The 26236-nt window shown below is 35.7% G+C and overlaps 1 protein-coding gene across 4 annotated transcripts in view; it reads left to right on the top strand.

Moving 5' to 3' along the window:
- Positions 1 to 25622, top strand: part of ENPEP (glutamyl aminopeptidase) — an 86730-nt gene extending 61108 nt beyond the window's left edge. The window contains exons 12-20 of one of the 4 annotated variants that reach the window (XM_055273978.2): positions 6194 to 6330; positions 6459 to 6514; positions 11604 to 11754; positions 12774 to 12847; positions 12957 to 13061; positions 13143 to 13313; positions 16715 to 16855; positions 23050 to 23128; positions 24816 to 25622. In XM_055273978.2, coding sequence (XP_055129953.1) covers positions 6194 to 6330; positions 6459 to 6514; positions 11604 to 11754; positions 12774 to 12847; positions 12957 to 13061; positions 13143 to 13313; positions 16715 to 16855; positions 23050 to 23128; positions 24816 to 24968 — 1067 coding nt within the window. In that variant the 3' untranslated portion in view covers positions 24969 to 25622. Of the gene's footprint in view, positions 1 to 6193; positions 6331 to 6458; positions 6515 to 11603; positions 11755 to 12773; positions 12848 to 12956; positions 13062 to 13142; positions 13314 to 16714; positions 16856 to 23049; positions 23129 to 23369; positions 23439 to 24815 lie in introns of those variants that run through there. The other 3 variants (XM_063637228.1, XM_055273980.2, XM_055273981.2) reach the window with 3 other exon arrangements.
- Positions 25623 to 26236: the final 614 nt, after the last annotated feature.

Genomic DNA, 26236 nt, shown 5'->3' with positions numbered 1-26236 from the left:
AGGGAACTGTGTGGTAAACAACTAACAGGTCTCTGTCACATACACTGTCTTCTGTAGGACCAGACCTGTCAAATAGCCTGAAACACATGTTCCAGCTCAATTTGGCACCTACTTCCCTGGGCACACTGGAGACACATTGACAGATCTTCACTACCCAACTCTCCTTTGCAGTTATTCTTTTTCAACTACCAAATTATTGCTAATTGTAATCTTTCCTCATAATAATTGGTTGCATTTTTCCAGTTTCCTATTCATTGCATGTTACATATTAAAGCCACAGGCATAATCTCACAACTGAGAGATACTGCAGTTTTGGTGCCAAGCCACTGCAATAAAGCAAATATCACAATTAAGTGAGTCACATGAGTTTTTTGGTTTCCCAGTGCATATACAAGTTATGTTTACACTATACTGCAGTCTACTAAGTGTGCAATTGCCTTATGTATAAAAAAGCATATATGTTAACTAAAATAATTTATTGCTAAAAATGCTAACAGTCATCTGAGCCTTCAGCCAGTTGTAATCTTTTTTACTGATAGAGGGTCTTGCTTCAGTGTTGATGGCTGCTAGCTAATGAGTGTGGTGGTTGCTAAAGACTTGGGTGGCTGTGGCAATTTCTTAAAATAAGACAACACTGAAGTTTGCTGCATTAATTGACCCTTCCTTTCACAAAAGGTTTCTTTGAAGCATGCGATGCTGTTTAATAGATTTTTACCCACAGTAAAACTTCTCCAAAACCCTGGTGCTGCTTTCTCAATTAAGTTTATGGAATATTTTTAATCCTTTGTTGTCATTTCAAGATGCTCACAGCATCTTCACCAGGAGTAGATTCCATCTCAAGAAACCACTTTCTTTGCTCACCCATGAGAAGCAACTCCTCACCTATTAAAGTTTTATCATGAGATAGCAGCAATTCAGACACATCTTCAGGGTTCACTTCTAATTCTAGCTCTCTTGCTATTTTCACCACATCTGCTGTTACATCCTCCATATAGGTCTTGAACACCTCAAAGTCATTCATGACGGTTGCAATCAATTTCTTCCAAACTCCTGTTAATGTTGATATTTTGACCTCCTCTTATGAATCATGAATGTTCTTAATGGCTTCTAGAATGGTGAATGCTTTCCAGAAGGTTTCTAATGTACCTTGTCCAGATCCATCAAAGGAATCACTATCTATGGCAGCTATTGCCTTACAAAATGTATTTCTTAAATAACAAGACTTGAAAGTCAAAGTGACTCCTTGATCATGGGCTTCAGAATAGATACTGTGTTAGCAGCTGTGAAAACATTAATCTGCTTGTACATTTCCATAAGAGCTCATGGATGACCAGGCATGTTGTCAATAAGCAGTACTATTTTGAAAGGAATCTTTTTTGGTAAGCAGTAGGTCTCAACATTGGGCATAAAATATTCAGTAAACCATTCTATTAACAGATGTGCTCTCACCCAGGCTTTGTTGTTCCATTTATAGAGCACATGCAGAGTAGATTTAGCATAATTCTTAAGGGCCTTAGGATTTTTGTAATGGTAAATGAGTATTGGCTTTAATTTAAAGTTGCCAGCTGCATCCACCCCTAATGAGAGAGTCAACCTGTCCTTTGAAGATTTAAAGCCAGGCATTGACTTCTCTCTAGCTGTGAAAGTCCTTGATGGCATCTTCTTCTAATATAAAGCTGTTACATCTACACTGAAAATGTTTTTTAGTGTAGCTGCCTTCAAAAATGATCTTAGTTAGATTTTCTTATTAACTTGCTTTAACTTCTATATCAGTACTTGCTGCTTCACCTTGAACTTTTATGTTTGGAGATGGCTTCTTTCCTTAAACCTCAAGAACCAACCTTTGCTGGCTTCCAACTTTTCTTCTGTAGCTTCCTCACCTCTCTCAGGCTTCACAGAATTGAAGAGAGTTAGAGCCTTTCTCTGGATTAGGCTTTGGATTAAGGGAATGTTGTAGTTAGTTTGGCCATCTATCCAGAGAGCTAGAACTTTCTCCATATCAGCAATGCAGATGTTTCTCTTTCTTATCATTCATGTGTTCACCGGAGTAGCACTTTTAATTTCCTTCAAGGACTTTTTCTTTATGTTTAGAACTTGGCTAACTGTGTGATACAAGAGGCCTGGCTTTCAGCCTGTCTCAGCTTTTGACATACTTATCTTACTAAGCTTAATCATTTCTATATTTTAATTTAAAGTGAGAGATGTTTAACTCTTACTTTCATCTGAACACTTAGGGCCATTGAAGGGTTGTTGATTGGCCTAATATCGATATGGTTGTGTCTAAAAGAATAGGGAAGCCCAAGGGGAAGGAGAGAGAGAGAGACAGAGAGAAAGAGAAAGATAAAAAGAGAGACAGGGGGAATGGCCAGCTGGTGGAGCAGTCAGAACACACACAACACTTACCGATTAAGTTCTCACCTTATATGGGTGTGGTTCATGGCTCCCAAGACAATTACAATAGTAAAATCAAAAATCTCTGATCACAGATCACCCTAACAGATATAATAATAATGAAAAAGCTTGAAATATTGCAAGAATGATCAAAATGTAACCTAGAGACATGAAGTGAGCACATGCTGTTGGAAAAATGGTGCTGATAGACTGGCTTTGCTACAAACCTTCAATTTGTAAAAAATGCAGTATCTGCAAAGTGCAATAAAGTGACTTCTCTCTAGCGCAATAAAGTAAGGTATGCTTGTACACCTTTCTTTACAGGCAGATTCTCTAGGCCACTTGCTGAGATTTAGAATGGACCCTGTAATTACTACTAAAACAATCACTAATACTTTCTTGAATGGGTTATTTGTTGAAAGCATTACCACAAATGAATAACCAATCCATTTTATTGTGGATCATGTTAGCTTTAGTTTCAGAAATTAAAATTTTCTTCTATGACCCCAAAGTCTAATAAGGCATTCTACTTGAAACTTTTAGCTCTTCAAGTATATTTTGCATGTCATTAGTTAAAAAGTACTACTTGTATCTTTCAGTTGTTTTTTTTGCTTTCTTAAATAAATTGAGATGGGAGTCTTGCTATGTTGACCAGGCTGGTCTCAAACTGGTCTCAAGCAGTGCTCCTATCTTGGCCTCCCAAAGTGCTGGGATTACAAGTGTGAGTCACTGTGCCCAGCCTCAGCTGTTTTACTATCAAATGATACACAAAATTTAATAAGAGGTAAACTCTGTAATTTTACATTGAAAAATAATTCACTTAAAGGATTAGTGCAACACAGCATTTATATCACCTAAGAAAATTTTTTTTTTTCCTCTAGGAATTTCAGGCTATCATAAGCTGTCTACTTGTCTAAATTTGTTATAATTATTTATAATAGATAGTAACATTAAAGAACTGTTTCCTGTGCTCTGTTACTGAAATCTATTAGGGTTGAAATTAAAGAGGCTCTGGATGAAATTTTGAAAAGGTAATTATCACTTTTCTCTATCATTTAGGCAAATAATAAGAGAAAAAAGTAAGAATTTTCTAGAAAGAGCTCCTACTGAGAAATAACTTATTCAATACTTTTTGGCATAGATAGAACTAATAAGAAACAGAACAAAACAATTTTTAAGTTGATACAGCATTATATGTCCATTAAACTTAGATTTCCAAATATATAAAATGAAATTGCAAGGTGTTTAAAATATAATTTCAAATGAAAAAGGATTACTAATCATAAAAACAGTAGGGTCCCATTATATTTGTTGTGTGTTTGTGCATGTGTGCATATAGAAGATACACACACACACACACACCAGGTAAAAACATGTTAACTGTGGTGGGTAATTTTTATATTCTTCTTTATACATTTTTGCATTTTCTAAGTGCTCCATAAAGAATACATACTATTGTTATAATCAGAAAAAAAAATAGTAAATGGAGAAACAGAAGGAAACATACAGTATATTAGTCCTGTATTTTAATCTTACTAGGGTATTTTAGTTCCACTCATTATGTAACTAAACAACTGAACAGTATTTTGCTCTTGACAACTGTTTCAAAAGTAGCATGAACTTGGAAAGTCCTTAACTACTGACTTCCTGGATCTCAGCTTCCTCATCTATAAAGTGAGAAAAATCACAGTAACTCTAGACAGGCTTAACTAGTTACATATAAAGCACACTAAAATATGGCAGTATTTAGATGGATTGCCAGGAACTTCTCAACGTTATTTATATTTACTTCGCTATTTATAGAACTGGCAGCATATCCCCTTTCATTATAATGAGGATAGCTACCATCTGTTGGATACGTAACACATAACTGTGTGACCATCACTTTACCTATGTTATCTTATTTGATCTTCACAACAGCCCTGTGAGGGATTTTTGTCCCTGTCTTCCTTGGGGTGAACTGGGACACAGAGGGGTCAAGTGATCTGGCCAAGGTCACACAGCTAGTAAGTCACAGAGCAAAGATTTTATCCTAGGTCTGTCAGACTCAAAAGTTCATGCTCTTTCTGCTGTAACATATGGCTTTATGCTTAGCAAGCAACTCTCCTTCTGATACAAACATTCAAAGTGTACAGATGCCAAAAGATTAGCTTCCTTTCAACAACTTGTCCATGGGAGAATGACAAAGAAAGAGAAATTCTACATAAGTGAGGTAAGGGTTTATAATTTATCAAGTACCTACTCTGAAAGTTCCTAAAGAAACTTATTGTCTTGTTGGAGAGCTTACTCATATATTATGAAAAACTACTGTGCCCTGGATATCTTCCAGACCCTGCAAACACTTCCAAAACTTAAATCATATTTCCTCCCAAACTGACTTACCTTCCTCTATTCTCTACTGGCAACACCATCATTCATCCAGTTGTGCAATCCATTTTCCCCTCCTCTGACTGTCCACATCAAGTCAGAAAAAGGATTTTGTTGATTTTACCTGTGATAGGTCTCTTCAATCCATCAACTTCTTTCTAGTTTCATCATCTCCACATTAGTGAAAGCCCTCATCCTCTATTGCCCTACATGACTACAGTGGACTCTAAATTAGTCTTCTTATCGCTAGAATCGCCTCCAAAATATCTCCCATACCACTATTGAAATCTTTTCAGAAAATAGACTTGAGCATGCTATTTTTCTGCTTAAAACTCTTTTCTCCTCTCGTAAGATGGATTCTTAACATGGCATGTGACTCTTCATACCGGAAGCCAGGCTTTTATTTCCAGCATCATCTCCTATTTTTCAATATCACAACCTACATTGTTGGTACCTTAAAATATTTGAAACTTCTCAACTATACTATGTTCTTATACCATTATTTAAATTGCATATTGTCCATGTAAACAAAATAGTGTATGATGTATGAACTGAAAAGTATAGGAGTAACGCTAACAAACATGGTTATATCAAAGCATAGCTATTATTTTAAGTACGTATCTTTTACCTAAAACGTAAGTCTCTGCTCCTTCAGCATTGGGCTCCTAAAATGTATACAATAGAGCCTGACATATATATGGATGTTGTTTTAGAAAGAATGCTAATTTGATAAATCCATTAATGGAAAAGTATTGTTGTAACCAACTGAAATAGGAAGTAGACAGCTTTACAAAGATAAATAAATTGGAAGAACAAGTATGAAGTTGATTACAAAATCAAGAACGTTTCATTCAGATCTCAATTCTATTGCAGGTCTTCTTGATACAGTAACATTTTAAAAGTGTTGCTGATTATCAATGTATTATCCTGCTTAGCAATAGCCATTTCCATCAACTTCAATGTTTATTTTAATAAACAAAGTATTATTTTGAGTATTTACATTTGTATCCCCTCCTCAGGCTGCCCCGGTGAATATTCTTTGTGTAATCAATCTACTATGATTAGGGATCTATGGACTACCCCTGAAGGCATGGACTTCTCTGTCTTGAGGCATTATTTTCTTTTACTGATGGATTGACCAGCACAAAATTATTTCACCCATTTGGCAAGCTTCTGCCAGTAAAAACTATCCATCATAAATTACAGTATGATTATTTATATTACTTATTTCTTTTTTAGTTCACTCATTATAGTGATATTCTAAAGTTAGGCAACTAAGCAAAAATTAGGCTTTGGGTTTTGGATCCAAATCAAACCTGCCTCCTTGAGCTAATATTTCTTTTCTTTTCATTTCTTTTTGCCCTCTGGGTCTAATTTTTCTGTGTTTACAATGCATGCAAACATGTTGCTCATTAGTGTTTATTTACTACCACAGGAATCACTTTGAACTCTTCTAATCCTAGTGGAAATGCTTTTCTCAAAATAAACCCAGATCATATTGGGTTTTATCATGTAAATTATGAAGTAGCAACTTGGGACTCAATAGCTTCAGTGCTCTCCTTGAACCACAAGGTAAGACACAGCAATGGTTGGAAACTTTTATTTTTGTTCTAAGAACAGCATCTTAATGATATTAACTTTTTTCAACATGCTTTGCCTTAGCAATTGTGTTTTTTATCTCTCTTTCTCCCTCTTCCCAGACATTTTCTTCAGCAGATCGTGCAAGTCTTATTGATGATGCTTTTGCCTTGGCAAGGTGCGTTTTAGAATGAGACTAAATTACTTAAAATACTATGGGTTTTGTCATAAATCTTTTAAAAATGAATTAAACATTGCAGTATTAATCAATTTTAGCTTAAAATATCCAAAGCCACTATTTAAAACATTATTGTTTTCCTTAACTCTCTTTTCAAAAGTTCACATGAGGCTAATAGTCAAAATACTGACATTAGCCCTTAAGGGATACACAAAAACTCACCTAACCTATTGATTTTGAGTATGGTTTGTCTATATTAGGATCCTTGAGCTAATTAGAAGTGACATTTGCAAATGATCAAAAGTGTACCTTCATAATTTGATTTAATAAAAAGACAAACAATGTATTTTAGTAATTCAGTTCTGTGAGCCCAAACCCAGTGTAAGATTTTATGACTAGAATTGTCAAATCTTGTTCAGGTCACTGGGATAAGAAGAAAGAGCTATGGTGCTTTAGAACTGATCACAATTAGGGGACCATTTGGAAAATTTGACTCTTTTTCTCATAGTCTGAAGGTAACCTGCTCTTTAGAAAAAGTGTAGATTGGGAGAACTAAGTAGTATCCATGGTACCTCTATTTTTTTTTTAATTCATATAGTCTAATGCCAGTAATTTAACAAGCATTTATTGGGTTCCTGGCACTTTGCAGAAGCTGGGGACACAGCCAATTTTATTTCTCTCGCTTTGTAGTGGCCTCATTCTAGATATGAGCAATGTACTAAGAATGAGGAGCCACTTCCCTCAGTAGCCTCCCATGGCCTCTTTCTCTGGATTGGGTATCCTTCTTATGGGACCCTATATTTCCTCATAATATTTTATTGTTATTGTTTATTAATTGTGCATTTCACCCATCAAACTGAAGGTTCATGAGGGTAGGCACCCAAACCCAGCTCCTGAGTGTACATGGCCAATAATAGTTGATAATAAATACTGACTAAATAGAGAGCTGGAAGAATAGTATAGTAGTACTAAAGGCATGGGGAAACTATTTTACATAGAGTTCCTAGATAGTATATTGAAAGTCAGAAAACCTTGCCATATTTCAAGGAAGGAATTATGGGGTTCAAAAACAGGCTCTTGAACCCCATTAAAATCCTGGTTCCATATAGCCTTAAGTGAGTCTCTTAACCTCTTTCTGGCTCAATTTTCTTATCACCAAAGTAGAGATGACCTTATAAGACTTCTGTGAGGAATAAATGAGATAATGGACATAAAACAAAAGATTATCTGGCATGTAGAAACTCAATACATTGTATTACATGACCAAAATGCATCCACCATTAATTAGTAGTGAAGCTGCATTTAGAAGAGTTCTTCTGAATTTGTAATCTACACTCATTTTGTAGCCAATAGACAATATGATGTTCTAATGAATCTCCAAGTTCAACCTCCTGGATATGTAATAGATTATTTTCACTATATTACAGTATACCACTCACTCATTTAACAAATAAACATTGAGGACCTACTATGTGCCAGGCACTGTGTAGAATAGAATCTGGGAAATTAAATGATGAAATAAAATGATCAATGAGTATTTTAAAATAGAATCATTTGGTTTTTATTTTTAAATTGTCCTGTTCCAAAGGTCAGCTTCTTCACTGTCAGAAATTACAGAGAACATACTATCTTTACAGTTTAATTTGCATCACAATATAGGAGGTCCTTTCTATTCCAAGATGAAGTGAAAGCCTCTTGAACACCTCTCTCTGAGGAACTGAGTACAAAGCAAATAACTTACACTACTGAAAGACTTTCTCACATTTGCTTAGCTCCTTGGCCACAGCCCCATAAAATTGTGAAGAGCTGTGGAGAGGAAGAAAATGAAACAAATTTGAAATTGAAAACATATGCAGGATCACACAAGAGAACTAGAAAATACCTGAGCTATCACCTGGCTCAATGATGTTCTGCAGCACATCAGGAGAATGGGACTCAGAGAGAAACAGATTCAACCAGCATTGGTTAGAGCCAAGAGGACAGCTTTGAAGACCACTTAAGCTAAGACCATTAAGAAGCTTTGGTGGAGGGGGTGGAAGAGAGAAGAAATGCGTAAATAAGCGATCAACTCTGGCAGGATTAGAATTTACACAAGTCTACTGAGGTGTTCAAATGAATGTAGTAACCATTATATTTAATAATCAGAACTAAATGATACATCTGAAAATACATGTATTTTTTATTCACCTGTCTCTTCCAACTTTATCTGAAGAGGTAGTACTCTTACTGCCCTGGCTGGGCATATGCCCTTTTTGGTCAAGGTAAGAAATTTACCCATCACCTCTAGTTCATCCAAATCCTCTCAATTCCACAATTTGCTCAGTCAAGTAAAATCATCAAAGATTTCTACTTCATTTAAAGCTTCTCCCTGACCCCAGCTTAGGCCAGGTTCAGGCCAGTCACCTGCAATGGGAATGGGGTGATTGATTTCCTCTTTATTTCTCTGCTTGGAACTTCTACGTCTCCCCAGTCACCGTGCTGCCTCTGGTTTCTCCAAAGTTAAGGCAAAGAGAACAGGGAGGGAGACTAGGTGAGAGGGAGAAAAATCCTGATGTGCTGCCTACTTTTGGTCCTCTCTGAACTTTGTTGATGTTTAATGCTGATTCTTTTCCTTGTGTTGTGTTTTTATGGGATTTTTGTCACCCATATCCGTTCCATTGAGAAGGATCTTTCTCCTGCAGTTTCCTTGAGGTGGTCAGGTGGAAACTTCTGACCCACTTCTGGTCCATAGGAAGTTGTCATGTATGCTTTTCCTTGGCAATATTTGGAAGAACAGGCCACCCCATACAGTCCCATCTCTTCACTCTGAGGCCAGAGCAGCAGCCAAATAGCCTCTCATCTTTTAGATTTCTCAGGGTGTCAGACACCAAGCCACGGTGCCTCCAAGTTCCAGGAGACACAGGTAAACCCCTTCGAGTGGTCCCACTGAAACCTCTCTCCTGAGTCTTATTTAGACAGAAAAATATCTGGTCCCCTAGCCCTTGGATGGGAGAGCATTTATAGTGTACTCAGTATACTGACAGCACTCTTCGAAAGGCCTCCACTAAAATGTCTCTCCTTAGTTTCTCCAGCCTCTTTTATAGGCTGGTGGTGGGCTATCAGCAAAGACTCACACAGTCCTGTTCTTGACCATGTTAGTCCTGCTTTGGAGTCCTGCATCTTTTTTTGGAGCATAGGCCAAGAGACTTAGTCTTGGGGCCTTGCCAAAACAGACACAGAAATAATTCTTCCCCCCACCCCACCCCCTGCTTGTTATAATAGTTTTTGTTGTTTTTTGTTTTCTGTTTGCAATTACTTTATATTATCTTCTTCAGCCCACTTCTTGCTACAGCCAGGAGAGGGTGGGTAATAACATAAGGGAAAGCAGAGTGTGCTCTCTGTCAAGCCTGTGGGTGGGGGCAGGAGTCACTGGGTAAGGGAAGAATGGCAAAGAGAACAGCTGAAAGGACCATCTAAACTAATGATCTAAGCAGAATTTCAGGCAGGTTTCAAGGGCCACTGGCTCCAAGGATATCCAAGGTAACGGCCACGTTAGCAAATAAGAACCAGCAGATGAACATCAGTCAAGCCAAGATCATGGACCTTAGATACAAACATTTTTGTAAGTGTTTGCAGAGATGACCAGAGAACAACACAGAACTCTATAAGCAGCTTTTCCCATCCTCTCATGGACTTCCCTTAAAGGAAGTGAGAAGACGGGGAATGGGAAACGAATCCAAAGGTAATTTAGTTAATTGCAAAATGACTGTTTTACGCCAGAAACCTGAATTTAATTGGCAAGTTCAGTTGAGTGACTAGACAGCTGGGAACTTTTTGTGCCGTTCACACCACCTGAAAAACTTGCCGAAGAACCCAAGCACATGGGGTCAGTTTTACTCCCCCAGGTACCTGTCAACCATTTGTATTGTCCCTCTAGAGAGCCATGTTTGACAAGACACTATACTTAACTACTTAACTCAGGCTTCTCTAAGAAGGACTGTGCAGTCTTTCCAAGTTACACTCAGGAAAACAAAAAACAAACCTTCTGCTCTAAGAGTCCCCCCACCTTCCTAGGTGCCTTAGCCCAATATAAAGAGCAAGAATGCTGTCATATGACTTTTGTCCTCTTCTCCATTTTATTTGGTGGAAATTTTAAGCTGTAGCTTCCAACCTCTCTACACTATAGAATATAGTAAACTTCTATAATTTAAGTCCCCCAGGCTAGGCTCTCACTATATAAACAGAATATTTTCGAACAAAGAAAATTCTCAACCAAGTCTGGCCTTCAGAATTGCTGTCTGTCTATGGACATAAATAGAGTTTGAGACCCAAAGTTGAGTAAGAATGCTAGTAGTCTTGAGTTGAGTTCCCTAGAAGCAGGGTCAGAAATAGAGATTCTTGGACCAGTGGTTTCTTGAGAGAGTGATTTCATGAGATAGGGAGTAAAAAAAACAGGACAGGGAAGTGGGGAAAGCTGAGCTGATTTCAAAAGGTTCTAAAATTCTTTCGAAAGGGGAAGAAAGTGGATTCTTTAACCTTTGAAATGTCAATAGTATCTTCAAATTTTATAGAAGAGAAAAATTTACTTTTTTAATGACTATTACTGGGAATTGTATAAGAAAGAAGATGTTATAAAGGAAAATAAAAGTTCCATTTGAATGTTTTAAGCATTCAGGATTAATGAGTACTGTTATTTATGTATCTTCTTCATAAGCAAATGTAAATAATTTCAACAAAATACATTTATAACAGTGCATTTATATGTTATAATCCATTTGGGAACCTAAAATTTAAAAGTTTCTATTTGTCAATATTAACTGTACAGCTAAATGGCTTTTGTTTTATTTGAAATTTTGCTGTTGTGCTTTTTCAAATGTACATCTTAATGCCTTACTATTGAATGTATGAAAGCCCTACTATATAATTTTGGACAAAAGTTTTTGATTGGGCTTCAACCAATAAATGCAATTCCTTGATTGTTGAATGGAAGAATCCTCATTAACATGGGATGCTTTGATCACCAGAACTTTCAGTTAAATGGAAACTAAAGTCTGTGGTTTTTAATTAACTGAGGGTTTGTTGTTTTTGTTTTTTTTTTTGTCTTTCTCAGAGCTCAACTTCTAGATTATAAGGTGGCTTTGAACTTGACCAAGTATCTCAAAAGGGAAGAGGATTTTTTACCATGGCAGAGAGTCATTTCAGCTGTAACCTACATCATTAGCATGTTTGAAGATGATAAAGAGCTATATCCTATGATTGAGGTGACGTTAATGCTATGGTATCTTATGAAAGTAAATGTTTAGCCATTAGTAGAATAGGATGCTTTCTGAGAGAAGGAGCTCCTGGGGACGTAAACCATGTTTGCTTGCCAGGTGGAATCAAAAGAAAGTGCAATGACTTGACTAATCAAAGCAGAGCTACGCCGTCTATTCTTTTTCAATTTGAAGTACATCAGAGTTTGTTGTTCTGCATACATACACCACTTAGGTGCATTTTAGTGTTAGAAGGAATACAACAATTAATATTTTACTTAAAATTACAACATTTTAAACAATAAATACTAATTAGATCTTTTTAAAAATGGACTTTATGTTAAAATGAATTATTCTTCTAAAATATAATATCTTCTTATTCTTACTGCCGGTATTTCCGCATTGAGATTTTATTATATGTAGTCATCTAAATACCATTTCTTTGCTTTGTGATTTCTGTAGCACGCAAGTAGGACACTTGTAATTTTAAACAAATTCTGGATTCAAATCTCTAGCTCTTCTATTTACAAAATGAAAGATCTTGAACAAATGATTTGACATTTGTGAGTCTTAATTTCCTTTGTACATTAGGAATGGCAGCACTTGCCTGCCTACGGTAATGGGATAGTGAGGATCAAATAATATGAAAGTGCTTTGTAAAACCTAAAGCAATATGCAAATATCAGTTATTTTTATTATTTCGTATATGCTTAAACAATCTTCTTAGTGCAGAAAGTATGTTGAGTGTTTTCCTATTTATTACATACGTTAACTAAGAAATAGCTGTTAAAAGGTCCTTACCCAAAGTTTTATAAAACATTACAGGAAGGTCCAGGATGGTTTATATTTTCAGGATTGAAGCAAAATTGCAATGTGATAAAAATTAAATACATTGTTTTTCTAAGGACAAGCGCAAAGTTCTCTGAATTAGTAGGAAAACACATTATAACAGGGGCTGCTGAGTATAATAATTGGGATACTACTGATATGTAAATTATTACTTATTATACATAATACTTTTATTTCAGGAATACTTCCAAGGTCAAGTGAAGCCTATTGCAGATTCTCTGGGATGGAATGATGCTGGAGATCATGTCACAAAGTTATTTCTCACTTTTTAACAACTAAAATTCATTTAACATTTGTTTTTTGTTTTAAGACTTGTTGAAAAGTGCTTAAGGCCCTGGATTTGTGTGTGTTTGTTTTTTAAGGCTACTCCGTTCCTCCGTGTTAGGGTTTGCGTGCAAGATGGGAGACAGAGACGCCTTGAACAATGCTTCCTTGTTATTTGAGCAGTGGCTAAATGGGACTGTAAGGTGATTACTCACATTGTTATGTTCAGAAGACAATTGCGAAAAGAGTAGTTGAAATCTCTGAAACACTGTTTCTTCTTCTAGTCTTCCCGTAAATCTCAGGCTTCTGGTGTATCGATATGGGATGCAGAACTCTGGCAATGAGATTTCATGGAACTACACTCTTGAGCAATACCAGAAAACTTCATTAGCTCAAGAAAAAGAAAAACTGCTCTATGGATTAGCATCAGTGAAGAGCGTTACTCTTTTGTCAAGGTAAGTTGGGCTTTTATTTCACATATATAAATGGTATTTAATAGTTTATGTGTCACAGTCTCTTTAAGAGTCAGATTAAAGTATGATGTTTTGTTGCCAGAAAAATCCATTAAAAGTTATTTTCCCTGCAAGAAACAAAATATCCATGTAAGACTGGCCTAAACAATAAGGAAACGTAATCTCATAGGAACACATTCTGGAGGTAGGTAGCTTCCAGTTGTGTGCAGCAGCTCAACATTTTCACCCAGGACCCAGGCTCTTCTCTTTCTGATTTTCAGTGATTGACACGTTGGATGTCTCATGACTTCCGGAGCTTGAAACATTTTGTTTTTACACAAACATATGTAATGGAGGTAGGACACGAGCAAAAGAGTTTCTTCACAAGGCTCTGTCTCTTATGCCAACAGGACAATTGTCTCAAATTCCCCTCATAATCCAGAACTGGGTCACCCTTCATCATTGTGAGTCACACTCTGGTCTACTACTTGATCCTTTGCTCATGAGGGTGAACTTGAATTCCTTTGGCTGATTTGAGCCAATTAGAATTATCTGGGACTGGTGTAGAAGTCTGTTTTACCTAAGATCAAGGATATCTAATGGTATCAGAGCAAAACTGGGCTCTGTGAGTAGAGAAAGAGGAGTGTCTGCCACAAATGTATTTACACTTTACTCAGAAGGCACAAAGCTCATCTATGACTCATTTCTCACTCTGCATTTATACTCGAAATCAACAAGCTTCTTTCTTAATTCATTTTTTGCTTAGTTATAGTGTCTGAGTTATTTACTTCATTTATTTAACCAAAACTTACAGTGTCCTTTCTATGTATAGATATATAGATTGTGGAAATAAAAATGAATAAAACATGAATAAAAATGACATCTATCCTTGAGATACTTATAGCTTCATGGGAGAGGCAGAATGTAAACAGTAAATTACAATGCAATACCAATTTAAAAGGACAACCAGAAGCAGTTTGCTTTTACCAGGTAGAGCCAATAATATACCTTTGGCCTCTTTCCTCGGGGCTGTATATTAATTCTCCTGCTCTCTGCCATGACAGTTCATCAAGAACTTGATCATCTTGGCTGGGCACAGTGGCTCATGCCTATAATCCCAGCACTTTGGGAGGCCAAGGCAGGAGGTTTTCTTGAGCCCAGGAGTTCAAGACCAACCTGGACAACATAGTGAGACCTAGTATCTATTTAAAAAAAAAAAAAAAAGAACTTGATCATTTTCACATTTCACAAAACATCACTAATTCGTTACTTTGATGGCATTGTGCTGATTGTATCTGGTAGGAAAATTAGCAAGTACTTTAGATGCCTTAGTAAGAACCTTGTGAACTAGGGGATGAAATAAATTCAGGATCCCACCACTTTAGTGCAATTTCTGGAAGTTCAATAGTTTAGAGCATATCACAACATTCCCTCCAAAGTAAAAGAAATTTGTTGCACCTTGACTGACATGCCACAGAAAAAGATTATTTTAGTGGGCTTAATAAACTTTTTTTTTAATTTTGGAAGCAACATATCTCACATTTGAGTGTGTTACTTTCACCATTTACAGAGTCTTCTGGTTTCAAATAATGACTGGAGTAAAAGAAGATTCTGCAGCAAGTCCAGGCTGCAGTATGAGCTTCCTTGGAATCCCTTTCTTATTTGAAACATGTGATTGATATGTTGTATTTTCATATAAGTAGATTTACCCACACAACTGCAAGTGCAAAGAAAATGTAGGACCTTGATTTTCTATCTAATTATTCCCAAGAGTTCTCACACTGTTGGGTGATGAGCCAGTGAGAGGGAGAACAACTGATGTTGACTATTTTTGTCTGCCAGTCTAGTTTTTAAATGAGTTGTTAAACGAGAGTTCTCATTGAAATAGTCTCTTGGAGTAAATGTTCAGTCTTCTAGAGTTCCTTCCCTTCCTCATGGTCCTTCTGCACAGAGAGAGATGCCACCCTTGTGGTGATGGAGAAAGACATCTCTGATTTTTGCTGCTTTGGCCTTAAGGTGTTTACCTATTTTTGTCTGGGCCAGAGTCCACTGAGTTTTCATTGATCACATTTTACCTTCTGGTGCACTATCTGTCATCCAGAGATGAAAGCAGTGGTCCCAGTCACTTGCTTCTGTTCATGAAGTACCTGTGCTGTATGTATGGTATTTTTGTTTTCCCATCAGGTCTTCCAGCATCCCTGCCTCTTATTGCTAGGCTGAAGAAACTGATAGGTCCCCATAAACAAGACCCACAAGTCAAAGGAACCAGGATCATTACCTTAAACTCAGTCATATATTCACCTCACCTTGCCTACGATGTACAATCACTCTCCCATGCCATTTTGGCATAGCACAAAAGTACATGCTGAACTATAGACCTGTTCTTAAGAGGTTGTGTTTTCCAGTTTCTCATGTGGCATGGACTTTATTTAAGCTTGAGTTTTCTCCAGTCTCATTTAGGGTAAATTTCTGTGTCAAGTATGCTAAGGGTCTTGATATATTAATAAAAGCATACATAATTTAGAAATATCTTTCCTCTTTGACAAAGGCTGACTCTCAAAGGCTCACAACTCAAGTTGAACAGTGATCCCTTTGTTGTAATTATTATCTCATATCTTCCTAAAGATATAAATTAATTAAGCCAATGGGTAGGATGCCACGGGGCAGCAAGACTTGAGTAACATGAAAATACATCTAATCTATCAGTAGTAGACATCTATTTTTGAGGTTCCCTTGTCATAGTGAATAAAATGTGTGCTGACCTTATTTGGAAATACTTTTTCAATACAATATACGCTTGTAAGATCTTGGGCTAGAAGTGCTACTCTAGGTATAGCCATGGCATACAATTAAACCTATCCATTTAGTCATTTAATTTATCTTGTACTTATTTGTATTCTTAATTATTGCCAACTAATATAACCATATAGGTTACATTATAGGATTATTTCTTACAATCTAGGATGGAGCAAACAACTGCTTTCCTATAGAATATAAGAGCATAGATACTTTCTCTTAATTTACTGGCTTCTTTTAAAAATCCAGTGGGATAATAGGTAAGTGTGTGTGTGAAGTACTCTATTCAATAAATCCTGTTTTAAAATATTAATGGTTAAAATTCTGTGTTTTAAAATTGTTTTTGGTGCTTCTAAAATAATTTAATTTTAAATGTTTTATAGTTTACATTCCACTAGTCTTTAAAATCATAGGTTGGTCTTTAAAAACAGTTAAACATATCAGAAAATTTTAAGTTGTCTTTCATCATTTGTCATATTTAATTAACTTTGTCAGTTGATACCTCAAGAATTGAATTGCTGGCATGAAAACTATTTTGTATTGGAATTTAGTTAAGGGTGAACATTAAAAGTTCACTTTGAATTGTTTTTCTGTTTGGCTTCTCTTAGGTATTTGGATTTGCTCAAGGACACAAACCTTATTAAAACTCAGGATGTGTTTACAGTCATTCGATATATCTCATATAACAGCTATGGGAAGAACATGGCCTGGAATTGGATACAACTCAACTGGGACTATCTAGTCAACAGGTGGGATGATCTGATAATGGTCTGCTGTTCTCTTTGTTTCATACTATCTACTGGTTCCTTCATTTTTCTTTGGGCCACCGTCTCTGACATCTATACAATATCTAAAATGGCATATTATTAGAGGTAAAGGATCATGGTATTGTCCTTCCAGGGAAGCAACGTACTAGTTAATTTTAGGAACAATTTTTTTCTGGAAATTATTGTTTCAACTGACCTATAGAATTCTGAGATCTGGAAGACTAAATTGCATTATTTTTTGTTTGGTTAAAACAATACAATTCTGTCTGTTTTGCTAGTACCTAGCATAATGCCAGGCACATATTTAGTTCTCAATTAATATTTGATGAAAGCTAGGTAAAAATTATTGGACCTGGGTTCAAATTAGAGTTCTATATCATACTGAGCTTATGTGGGTGATAACTATTACCTATCCTGACCAGATAATGAAGTTTCAAGTATTTTGAATGGTTCTTAAAAGGGAATTATATTTCCTAGGCAATAGAAGTTTTAAAATGGGAACTAGCAAGGACAAGAGCAAAATCAGTTAAAGAGATGCCTTTCCAAACTTCGTATTTCCTCAGCCCTGTGCAGAAGAAAGATTGCTGCTCTTGGTTCTGATGCTCTAAATATAATGCACAATTTCCATCCAAAAGGCAGTTCTTTGACAGAATGTAAAATAGAATATAGAATAAACATATATCCCAAATAAACGTATAAACATTGATGAAAAGACCTTTACCATCTGTAATCCTTACATTAGGAAATAGCCTGTGTTATCTCCTCTTAATCTCTCCTGTCAATCCAGTGGCACTGTCTCATTGATAATGACTGCCTTATGAGAAATACCAACTCCAATTATAACTTTTAATTATTTTCTCTTTTCTACCCCACAACTCACCAGGGTGCTATTATGTCCATTTACATTTCTTTTCCTTCTGAGATTCAGATTCTACCTCTAGCTCCCAACCAAAATACACTACATTGCTTCTGCCTATTTGTGATAAATTTTTTACCTTTTCTATTCTTGTAACTATTGAGTGTCACTGTTCATCCATCTCTATGAAGATTGGTTGGTATGTATGTGAGTGAGTGTGTGTGTGTGTGTGTGTGCGCGTGCACACATGTGCATTGTTCAACTTTTATGATTGTTTAAATGAAATGCTTAATTTAGAATGTATGACTATACCTATTAAGAATATGTTATTATCTAGATGCAATGGTTTGTATCATGCAAGGTAATACCCTCCGTTTTGAAAAATATATGGCTAGTGATAAATACTGCGTATTTTGTTTTAATTGAAAAGACCATAAAACTATCTCTTTTTCTGTGGTGTATGGTGCAGGAAACCTATGTAGATGAAGCACAAAAGTTACTTTTGAGTTATTGTGAAAAGATAAGTAAATAGTGTTTTATTTTGCATAAAATGGCCATTAACTTATTATTTATTGAATAAATATTTTTCAAGGACTATTTGAGTAGCTCTGCTGTGATTTATTTCAAATAATGCATTTTTCATTTTTAAAAATTAGTTGTTTCACTTCAGGAAAATTAAGAAGTAGAAAAAAATAGGTTTTACCTTGTCATAAATTACATAAGCATCTGGCCTTAAAATAAATGTATTAGGCCTGATAAATTGATTGTTTTTCAAGATAAAAAAAGAAGATAAACTATTTCCAGAAGTACTCCAAAACTCTCGCCCAAGGCTTTTAGCATTTCTTCATAATCTAATGATCTAATTCTCATGAGATATTATTTCAAATGGCCCCAAACATAAAATTACACAATAACCACATGTCTAACACACACAAACACCCAATATTAATTGTACTTGGCTTGAATAAACAGAACTTCCCTATGAAAATTGGATAATAAAAATTAAACAAAAATGAGCCAAACTTTATCCAAATATTTCCAAACACTTGAACATTTTCCAAATTTCAGGATGAATAGTTTTACTATCTCCATTTCTGAACAATTTATTGTCATCCTGAAATAAATAAGCTTCTATTTAAATAAAGCTTTTATCATGTGATTTTATGACAACTGATGGCCACACTACTAATGTCCTTGCCAATTTGAGACTTAGCCACAAAGTCCCAAAGATACTTCAGAAATTATTCTTTGTTTTTGTTTCTTCCAATAAACTCTTAGATGAAACCGTGAAGTTGAGTTGACCCAATAATAATGTGGTGTAATTTTAGTTTATGACGGTAGATGAAAAATTAAGTCATTAGGACATGATTGAAACCCTTCAAATACTACCTAATAAACCAAACAATTTAATAAGCACTTAAAAGTTTTGTGTGTATTAAAATTATTTCTTTGGATAACATAATAATATTTGCATAAATATTAAATCCAAGAAGACAATATTTGTATTTTTTTAAATTGTTTAAAATATAATTAAATCCTTATTTTAGTTTTTAAGAATAACCAATATGATAAGCATGCAGTATATTTTCCCTTATTTCCTATACTTTATATGATATTAGTTTCCTGAGGTGTACATATTTTGTTCTGGCATTTCTGGTATTTAAACAAGTAGTTGCAGTTTTCACTCGGCATATTCATTGCTAGTTTCTAAATATGTCCTTTAGACAAAACAGAAATAAATATTACAGAAATTATAGGTCACTGAAAAAATTGTTTTATTAGCTACAATTAGCAGACTTTCTTTGAATCTATAGGATCTCATCAAAGCAACTCAGTGTGATTTGCTTTTTTAAATTCTTATTTTCTTATTGTGAAACTGGTATGTGTTTTTTGCACAAAATGCATACGAACAGAAAGAAAAGTACAAAAATTACCTGTAATGCAACTACCAAGAAATAACTACTATTGTCATATTACTGTTTCTCTTTGAGTTTTTCTATGGTTGTTTAACTTAATTTACAGAAATAGAAATATATTATAAATTTGTTTTATAACTTGCCTTTTTTTCTCATCATCCTTTATTGTGGGTGTCTTTTCATGTCTTTAAGTGTGCATCTTCAATGTTATTTTGAATGGCTTAATAATGTTTCAATGTGTACATATATCTTAGTTTATTTAGCCAATCCCTATATGTTGGACAATAGAATTGTTCCCCTACAACTATATGTAGTGTATTGATGAACAGTCTTGTACACTGAATCCTTCATTGTTTTTTTTAATATCCTTGACAATTTCTTTAGAATACAAGTAATGGTAGAAGTAATACTACTGGGTGAAAAGATGTGTTTATTTTTAGGGTTTCTGATAAATGTTGCAAAATTGCCATTCTAAAAACTGTTGCTAGTAACTGCCTATTTTTCCAACCCTTTTCAATGCTCAGTGTTGTTATTTTTATGTATCTTTGTTAATTGAATATATGAAAACTGATATCTCATTTTAAATTACATTTCTTTCATCCAGTAAATATTGTGGAGCACCTACTCTGTGCTAGGCATTATGACTGGCATCGGGCATGCAATAGTAAGGAGAAACAGACCTGGTTCTCTGTCGTCAGGAAGCTTTGAGTAGAGACAAATTTTAAGTAAAGAGTCACACAAATACATGTATACTTTATTATACATAAATTATTAAAGTATAAAAAAGTTCAGGTCTCAGGCAAAAATGTTATTCAAAATGATAGACCATGGAATCTAAACTACATAAAGAAATAAATGCAAGAAAAGGAAGATCTGATGGTTTAAGAGATAGTAGGGGTGGGAATAGTCAAAGGGCCAGAAGTCCAGGTAAAGTGAAAGAACAGTCACAGTGGAAACTGAAAGATATAACATGTCATAGAGGGTGAATAAATTAACAATTTTAGAGGCAGATGACTTATGGATGATCACAAAGTATCATAGGAGTTTGGTGGCTGAAGTCAAGTGAAGAAAATCTCACTGGAAATAAGGTTAAGGAACTAAGAGAAGAGATGTTGTATCATTCATCTGTGTGGACCTGGAAATTACCTAGAATGATGGCATGGCTTGGAGGAGTCCTGCAGGTATCAAAATGTATCATTAAATGCAAGGGAATAACATAAGGGAACAGAGATTTTTAAAGAGGCTGGAGGAATGCTGGTCTGGAAGTAGCAATGGGGAGCTTGAGCACACTGACTCTGTGTCCTGACCTGATGCTACAAATGATGTGGGAATATAAACATTCTCTAAGTAGAATGAGAAGTAGTGTTCCCTGCAAAGAGACAGTTCCAGAGGGCTAGGTGAAAGGGTTCAAGAGCCTGGGGAGATCTAGGAAATGTGTCAGAGGCAAGAAAGTATGTGTCAGAGGCAAGAAAGAAATGTGTCAGGGGCAGCGTCACTAATGCTTCAGAATCACATTTTAGATAATGACTGATGACATTAGGGATGAAAAAATACATTGGCTTTAAATTCAGTGGCGTCTGTGATAAGAGTGGGCACTGGACCTAGTACACTGAAATCATGCCTGATTATGAGAACATTTTATTCTTTTCCCATTGGTACATTTTCATTCCTTTGTTAAATTCATGCTGTCATATTTCTCCCTGTTACCAGTTTGTAAGGGTTCGAAACATGGCAAAAATATTTGCTCTTTATCATATATATTGCAACGATTTGTTCTCAATTAGTATTTGGCTTTTAATTTTGTATATGGTAGGATTTTTTTTTTTTTTTGTATAAAACTCTTTTGTTACCCAGACTAGTCTTGAACTCCTGGGCTCAGTGGATCCTCTCATCTCAGCTTCCCAAGTCACGGGGATTACAAGGGCAAACCATCACCTCCCAGCTCAGTATAAAAGTTTTTAATTTGCATAAAACAAACTATCAGCTTTTATCGTCATGATTTCTGCTTTTGCATATATATATATATATATATAGGAAAGGAAACATTTAATATTTATAAAAATTATATATATATAAAAATTTTTTTGAGACAAGGTCTCACTCCGTCACCCAAGCTGGAGTGCAGTGGCGCAATCTTGGTTCACTGCAGCCTCGACCTCCCCGGTTCAAGTGATCCTCCCGCCTCAGCCCCGAAAGTAGCTGGGACTACTTGTGGGGCACACACCACCACGCACCCAGCTACTTTTTGTATTTTTGTTAGATATGGGGTTTCGCCATGTTGCCCAGGGTGGTCTTGAACTCCTGACCTCAAGCCATCTGTCCACCTTGAGATCCCAAACTTCTGGGATTACAGGCGTGAGCCACCGCACCCAGCCTGTAATAATTTTTAAATGTAAAATTTATCCTATTGCAGTGTACATATTTTCTTGTATCCCTCCTCAACATTCCAGGGGTTTAAGGTTTATACATAATTTTGTGGGTTTCTTGCACTGTGATTAGTTGTGATGAGATTTTTTTTTACCTCTATCACAACCATTTGTGGTCTATAAGGAAGCTTCTGATTCTTGCTTTTTATGACAGAAAATGCAGAGAGAACAGTGATAGAATATCATCTTTAAAATTCTGTCTTGGAACTTAGCTTTAAGTTTCTTTGCTTAGGCAGACCGATATAGATCATAACCCCCACATGCCAGCAACTAATAAAGCTTTTTGAAAGCAGAATAAATAGCCTATATTTAAATTTCTGTACCCGTAGGAAGATGCATAGAGTATTAGGATAATGATGCTGGAGGTGTTCTGCCGTAACGGAAACATAGAAAGGCAGCCGCTGAAAGGGCGTGTGTGGGTAATTAGTTCTCACTACGGTTAGACTCCTGAGGTGAGTGGTCCAGGTTGTTAGTGTGGTTCTGCTTTGTGAGGCCAGGCCAGTATCCTATCTGCACGGCTGAAGCCGTTTCACTGGTATGTACATGTTCTAGCTTGGGGGAAGAGGAGAAAAAAACCAAGACGTCTAGGCAAGCAATTTCCCTTTATTTAAGCAAGGAGGCTGCAGTTGAACATCGTGCTAATGTTCTGTTGGTAAGAATTGGGTTACCTGCCTGAGAAACAGTCTCTAGCAGGGCGCTCATGTGTGCAGAAAAAAAAGAACAGATTTGAGGACTACAACAAGCAGTCTTCCATATCTGAGAGGGCGGTGTCAATTTGTCTACAAACCAAAGTGCAGAGTTTACTAAGAATTTATCTTGAATAGAATGATTTTAAGTAAATGGGTTTTCTTACTGTGTTTTGCTTACTTTGAAAGTTACTTTTAAAAACTATGAAATAAAAAGGAAACAGCTGCATTTAGAGAAAATATGTAACATTCTGAGCACTTACACTTCCTTTTACTCTAAATTTCTCTCCAGATATACACTCAATAACAGAAACCTTGGCCGAATTGTCACAATAGCAGAGCCATTCAACACTGAACTGCAACTGTGGCAGGTATGAAGATAAATTCCCCTGCATTTGTCCAAAAAGGAGCAGAATGAAACTTTTTTAAAAAAAATTTTACTTTAAGTTCTGGGATACATGTGCAGAATGTGCAGGTTTGTTACATAGGTATACATGTGCCATGGTGGTTTGCTGCACCTATCAACCCGCCATCTAGGTTTTAAGCCCCGCATGCGTTAGTATTTGTCCTAATGCTCTCCCTCCCCTTTCTCCCACCCCCCTGCCCTGACAGGCCCTGGTGTGTGATGTTTCCCTCCCTGTGTCCATGTGTTCTCATTGTTCAGCTCCCACTTATGAGTGAGAACATGTTGTGGTTGGTTTTCTGTTTCTGTGATAGTTTGCTGAGAATGATGGTTTCCAGCTTCATCCATGTCCCTGCAAAGGACATGAACTCATTCTTTTTATGGCTGCATAGTATTCCATGGTGTATATGTGCCACATTTTCTTTATCCAGTCCATGATTGATGGGTGTTTGGGTTGGTTCCAAGTCTTTGATATTGTAAATAGTGCTGCAGTAAACATACATGTGCATGTGTCTTTATAGTAGAATGATTTACAATCCTTTGGGTATATACCCAGTAACAGGATAGAATGAAACTATTTTTTCAAATAGAAATGATATTTTCTCAATTCAAATCACAGAAGACAAGGAGAAAGAAAGAATTCTTTTTGGTTTTGTATTTTTAAATTGTATATATTTAAGGTGTAAAATATGTTTTCATTTATCTTGATAAGTATACATAGTGAATTGAGAAATAATTCTTGTATCTAATAAAATGTACGCTTATTTTTTTTCTAAACGTAAAACAATTCAAAGAGCCTCTAAGAAAGTTTAAAAGCTGAGAAAGTTGAGGCGGCGGGGGACTGAGAAGGCCACACCAGACAGTTCAGCTCATGAAAGCATGGGCAGAAAGTCTCGCCTCTCCTGTAAATGTAACTCTGGAACAAGTTGGTCAAGATTTGATTCCATTCAGAATTCATAGTTTTGCAATTTCAAAACTAATCTCAAATCTTTCAGGTTTCAAATATCTCAAGTCCAAACGAGGAAAAATGTCTATTAATGTTGAACAGGTAGAGATTGTAAGAAGTTTCAATATCTGTGTGTTAGATATTAGAATGCTAAGAGTTTTCTGTACGTTAAAAAACCAAATTATTCTTATTTTTATAGCAAATAATCCCAGTATAGTTGAGTTTGGGGTAGGGCTTTGGAGGCCAGAGGGAGTACAGCACTAATTTTAAGAAAGATTTGCTTTATGAGTCCTTAGTAAGTGAACTGAAAGTACATTAAAATACTCCAGACTCCTGGAGTGAAAGGCTAAGCAAAACCATCACTCCATAAGTGAGATTTTCCAGGGAACAGCTTGAGGAATTCAGAGAAAATAGAGAAAGCAGCAGAAACAGAAATGGGCATACTAGCGATTGACATGCTGCCATCCTTCCCCAAAATGTCAGAGCCTATTTTGGTTTGACATGCTGCGGGGATCTAAAAGCCATGGGTAACTATTGCTAATCTGAGAGATGGATTCAGTCTGAATGACGTGCCAGAGGTGTAGCTCAACATTGTGCAGTGATACTGAATTTCTAGGTAAGAAAGAAGCAAATCCAGTTTGTGAATGAAATTCTTGAAGACTAATTTGGCTATAAATGACAATCCTAATTACTCCCCTCTCTTTTCTAGATGGAGAGCTTTTTTGCAAAATATCCACAAGCTGGAGCCGGAGAAAAATCTAGGGAACAAGTTCTGGAAACAGTGAAAAACAATATCGAGTGGCTAAAACAACACAGAAACACCATCAGAGAATGGTTTTTAAATTTACTTGAGAGTGGTTAATGTATTCAAATGTTAGAGTTTAATTTTGTGAATCTATTATTTCTCCTCTTAAGCATTTGGTGGCCTAATTTACAAGCATGATGGAGAGAGCCTTATAAACAGATAATGCTTTTACTAAGCACTGTGTTTATATGTCTTGCAAAGCCTTTAAATTGTTCCTCTTTGTTTATGAAGAAAGATACTAATAGAGTACTTAATATACTCAGGGATTTCTTCTAAGTGTACTTCATAAGAGATTCTTTACAAACTGAAGATAATGTAATAGTTATTTTAATATCTTTAAATATCATTCTTTGTATCTTAAATCTGTGAAGTAAAACAATTTGGTCTTAGCTTTACATTTTTCGTACCAAAGAAACACCACTTAATCTTCTCTCTTGATTGATTTTTAAAGTTTAAATACCAGTACTTGAGGGACCAATATTACCATCTTAATCTTTATTTTATTATTCAGAATTACACAGACCTAATATCATTTTATTCACATATGTCTTACTACTTTAAATCCTACCAAAGTAACCTGGGCTTAAGTTTTACTTGAGGATCGTATGAATTAGCCAAAAGAATGGCTGACTGTTGCCTTTGCTCTTATAAAATCAACAAGAGAACTCTCGTCTCCTTTTAAAAATAAATCTAAATGATTATCTTGAAAAAGTATTGTTTTCCAGTGTCACTTGACTCTTGAACAAAAATGACTGCAGTGTTCCCCAAATAATTTAACACATTGCAAATATGATTCAAGAATCTGGCCTTTTTCCTGCTTAGTACTCTCTTCTCTTGCTCCATTCCTTACAGAGCTCCTTCAAATATGCTATGTAATTAGAGGGGACATAGTGCTTAACTCTGCTCCATGGATTTTAGAGGAAAAAAGCTAAATAATTGGAAACTGTTCAGGAAAGAGAGAAGGCAGATTATTTCTTAAAACTAAATGGAATTAGAATTTAGCTTTGACCTCACCTAGCAATCTAAGTGTGAAAATGGGGAGACCTGTGGGCATCCCCAGCATGACTCTGCATATCTGAGCATATATCTCCTTATAGATCAATTTTATGTATAAACCCTTAGATCCTAATCCATACAGAATAGCACTGACCAAATTTGTATGCATGACTTGATTAAAGACATCAATTTCATAGAAGCTGGTGGCAAGAATATGTTTAATATGGCACTTGATACCTCCTAGATCCATAATGTAAGTCCAATAGGCAGAAAAGATGGTAAGTTACTATGTTTCAATCTGCTATATCTAGAAAATCTAAATTTATTGG

This window comes from Symphalangus syndactylus, chromosome 4 (assembly GCF_028878055.3).
Source record: "Symphalangus syndactylus isolate Jambi chromosome 4, NHGRI_mSymSyn1-v2.1_pri, whole genome shotgun sequence".
Lineage (NCBI taxonomy): Eukaryota > Metazoa > Chordata > Mammalia > Primates > Hylobatidae > Symphalangus > Symphalangus syndactylus.
This window is presented reverse-complemented; position numbering and strand designations above follow the sequence as displayed.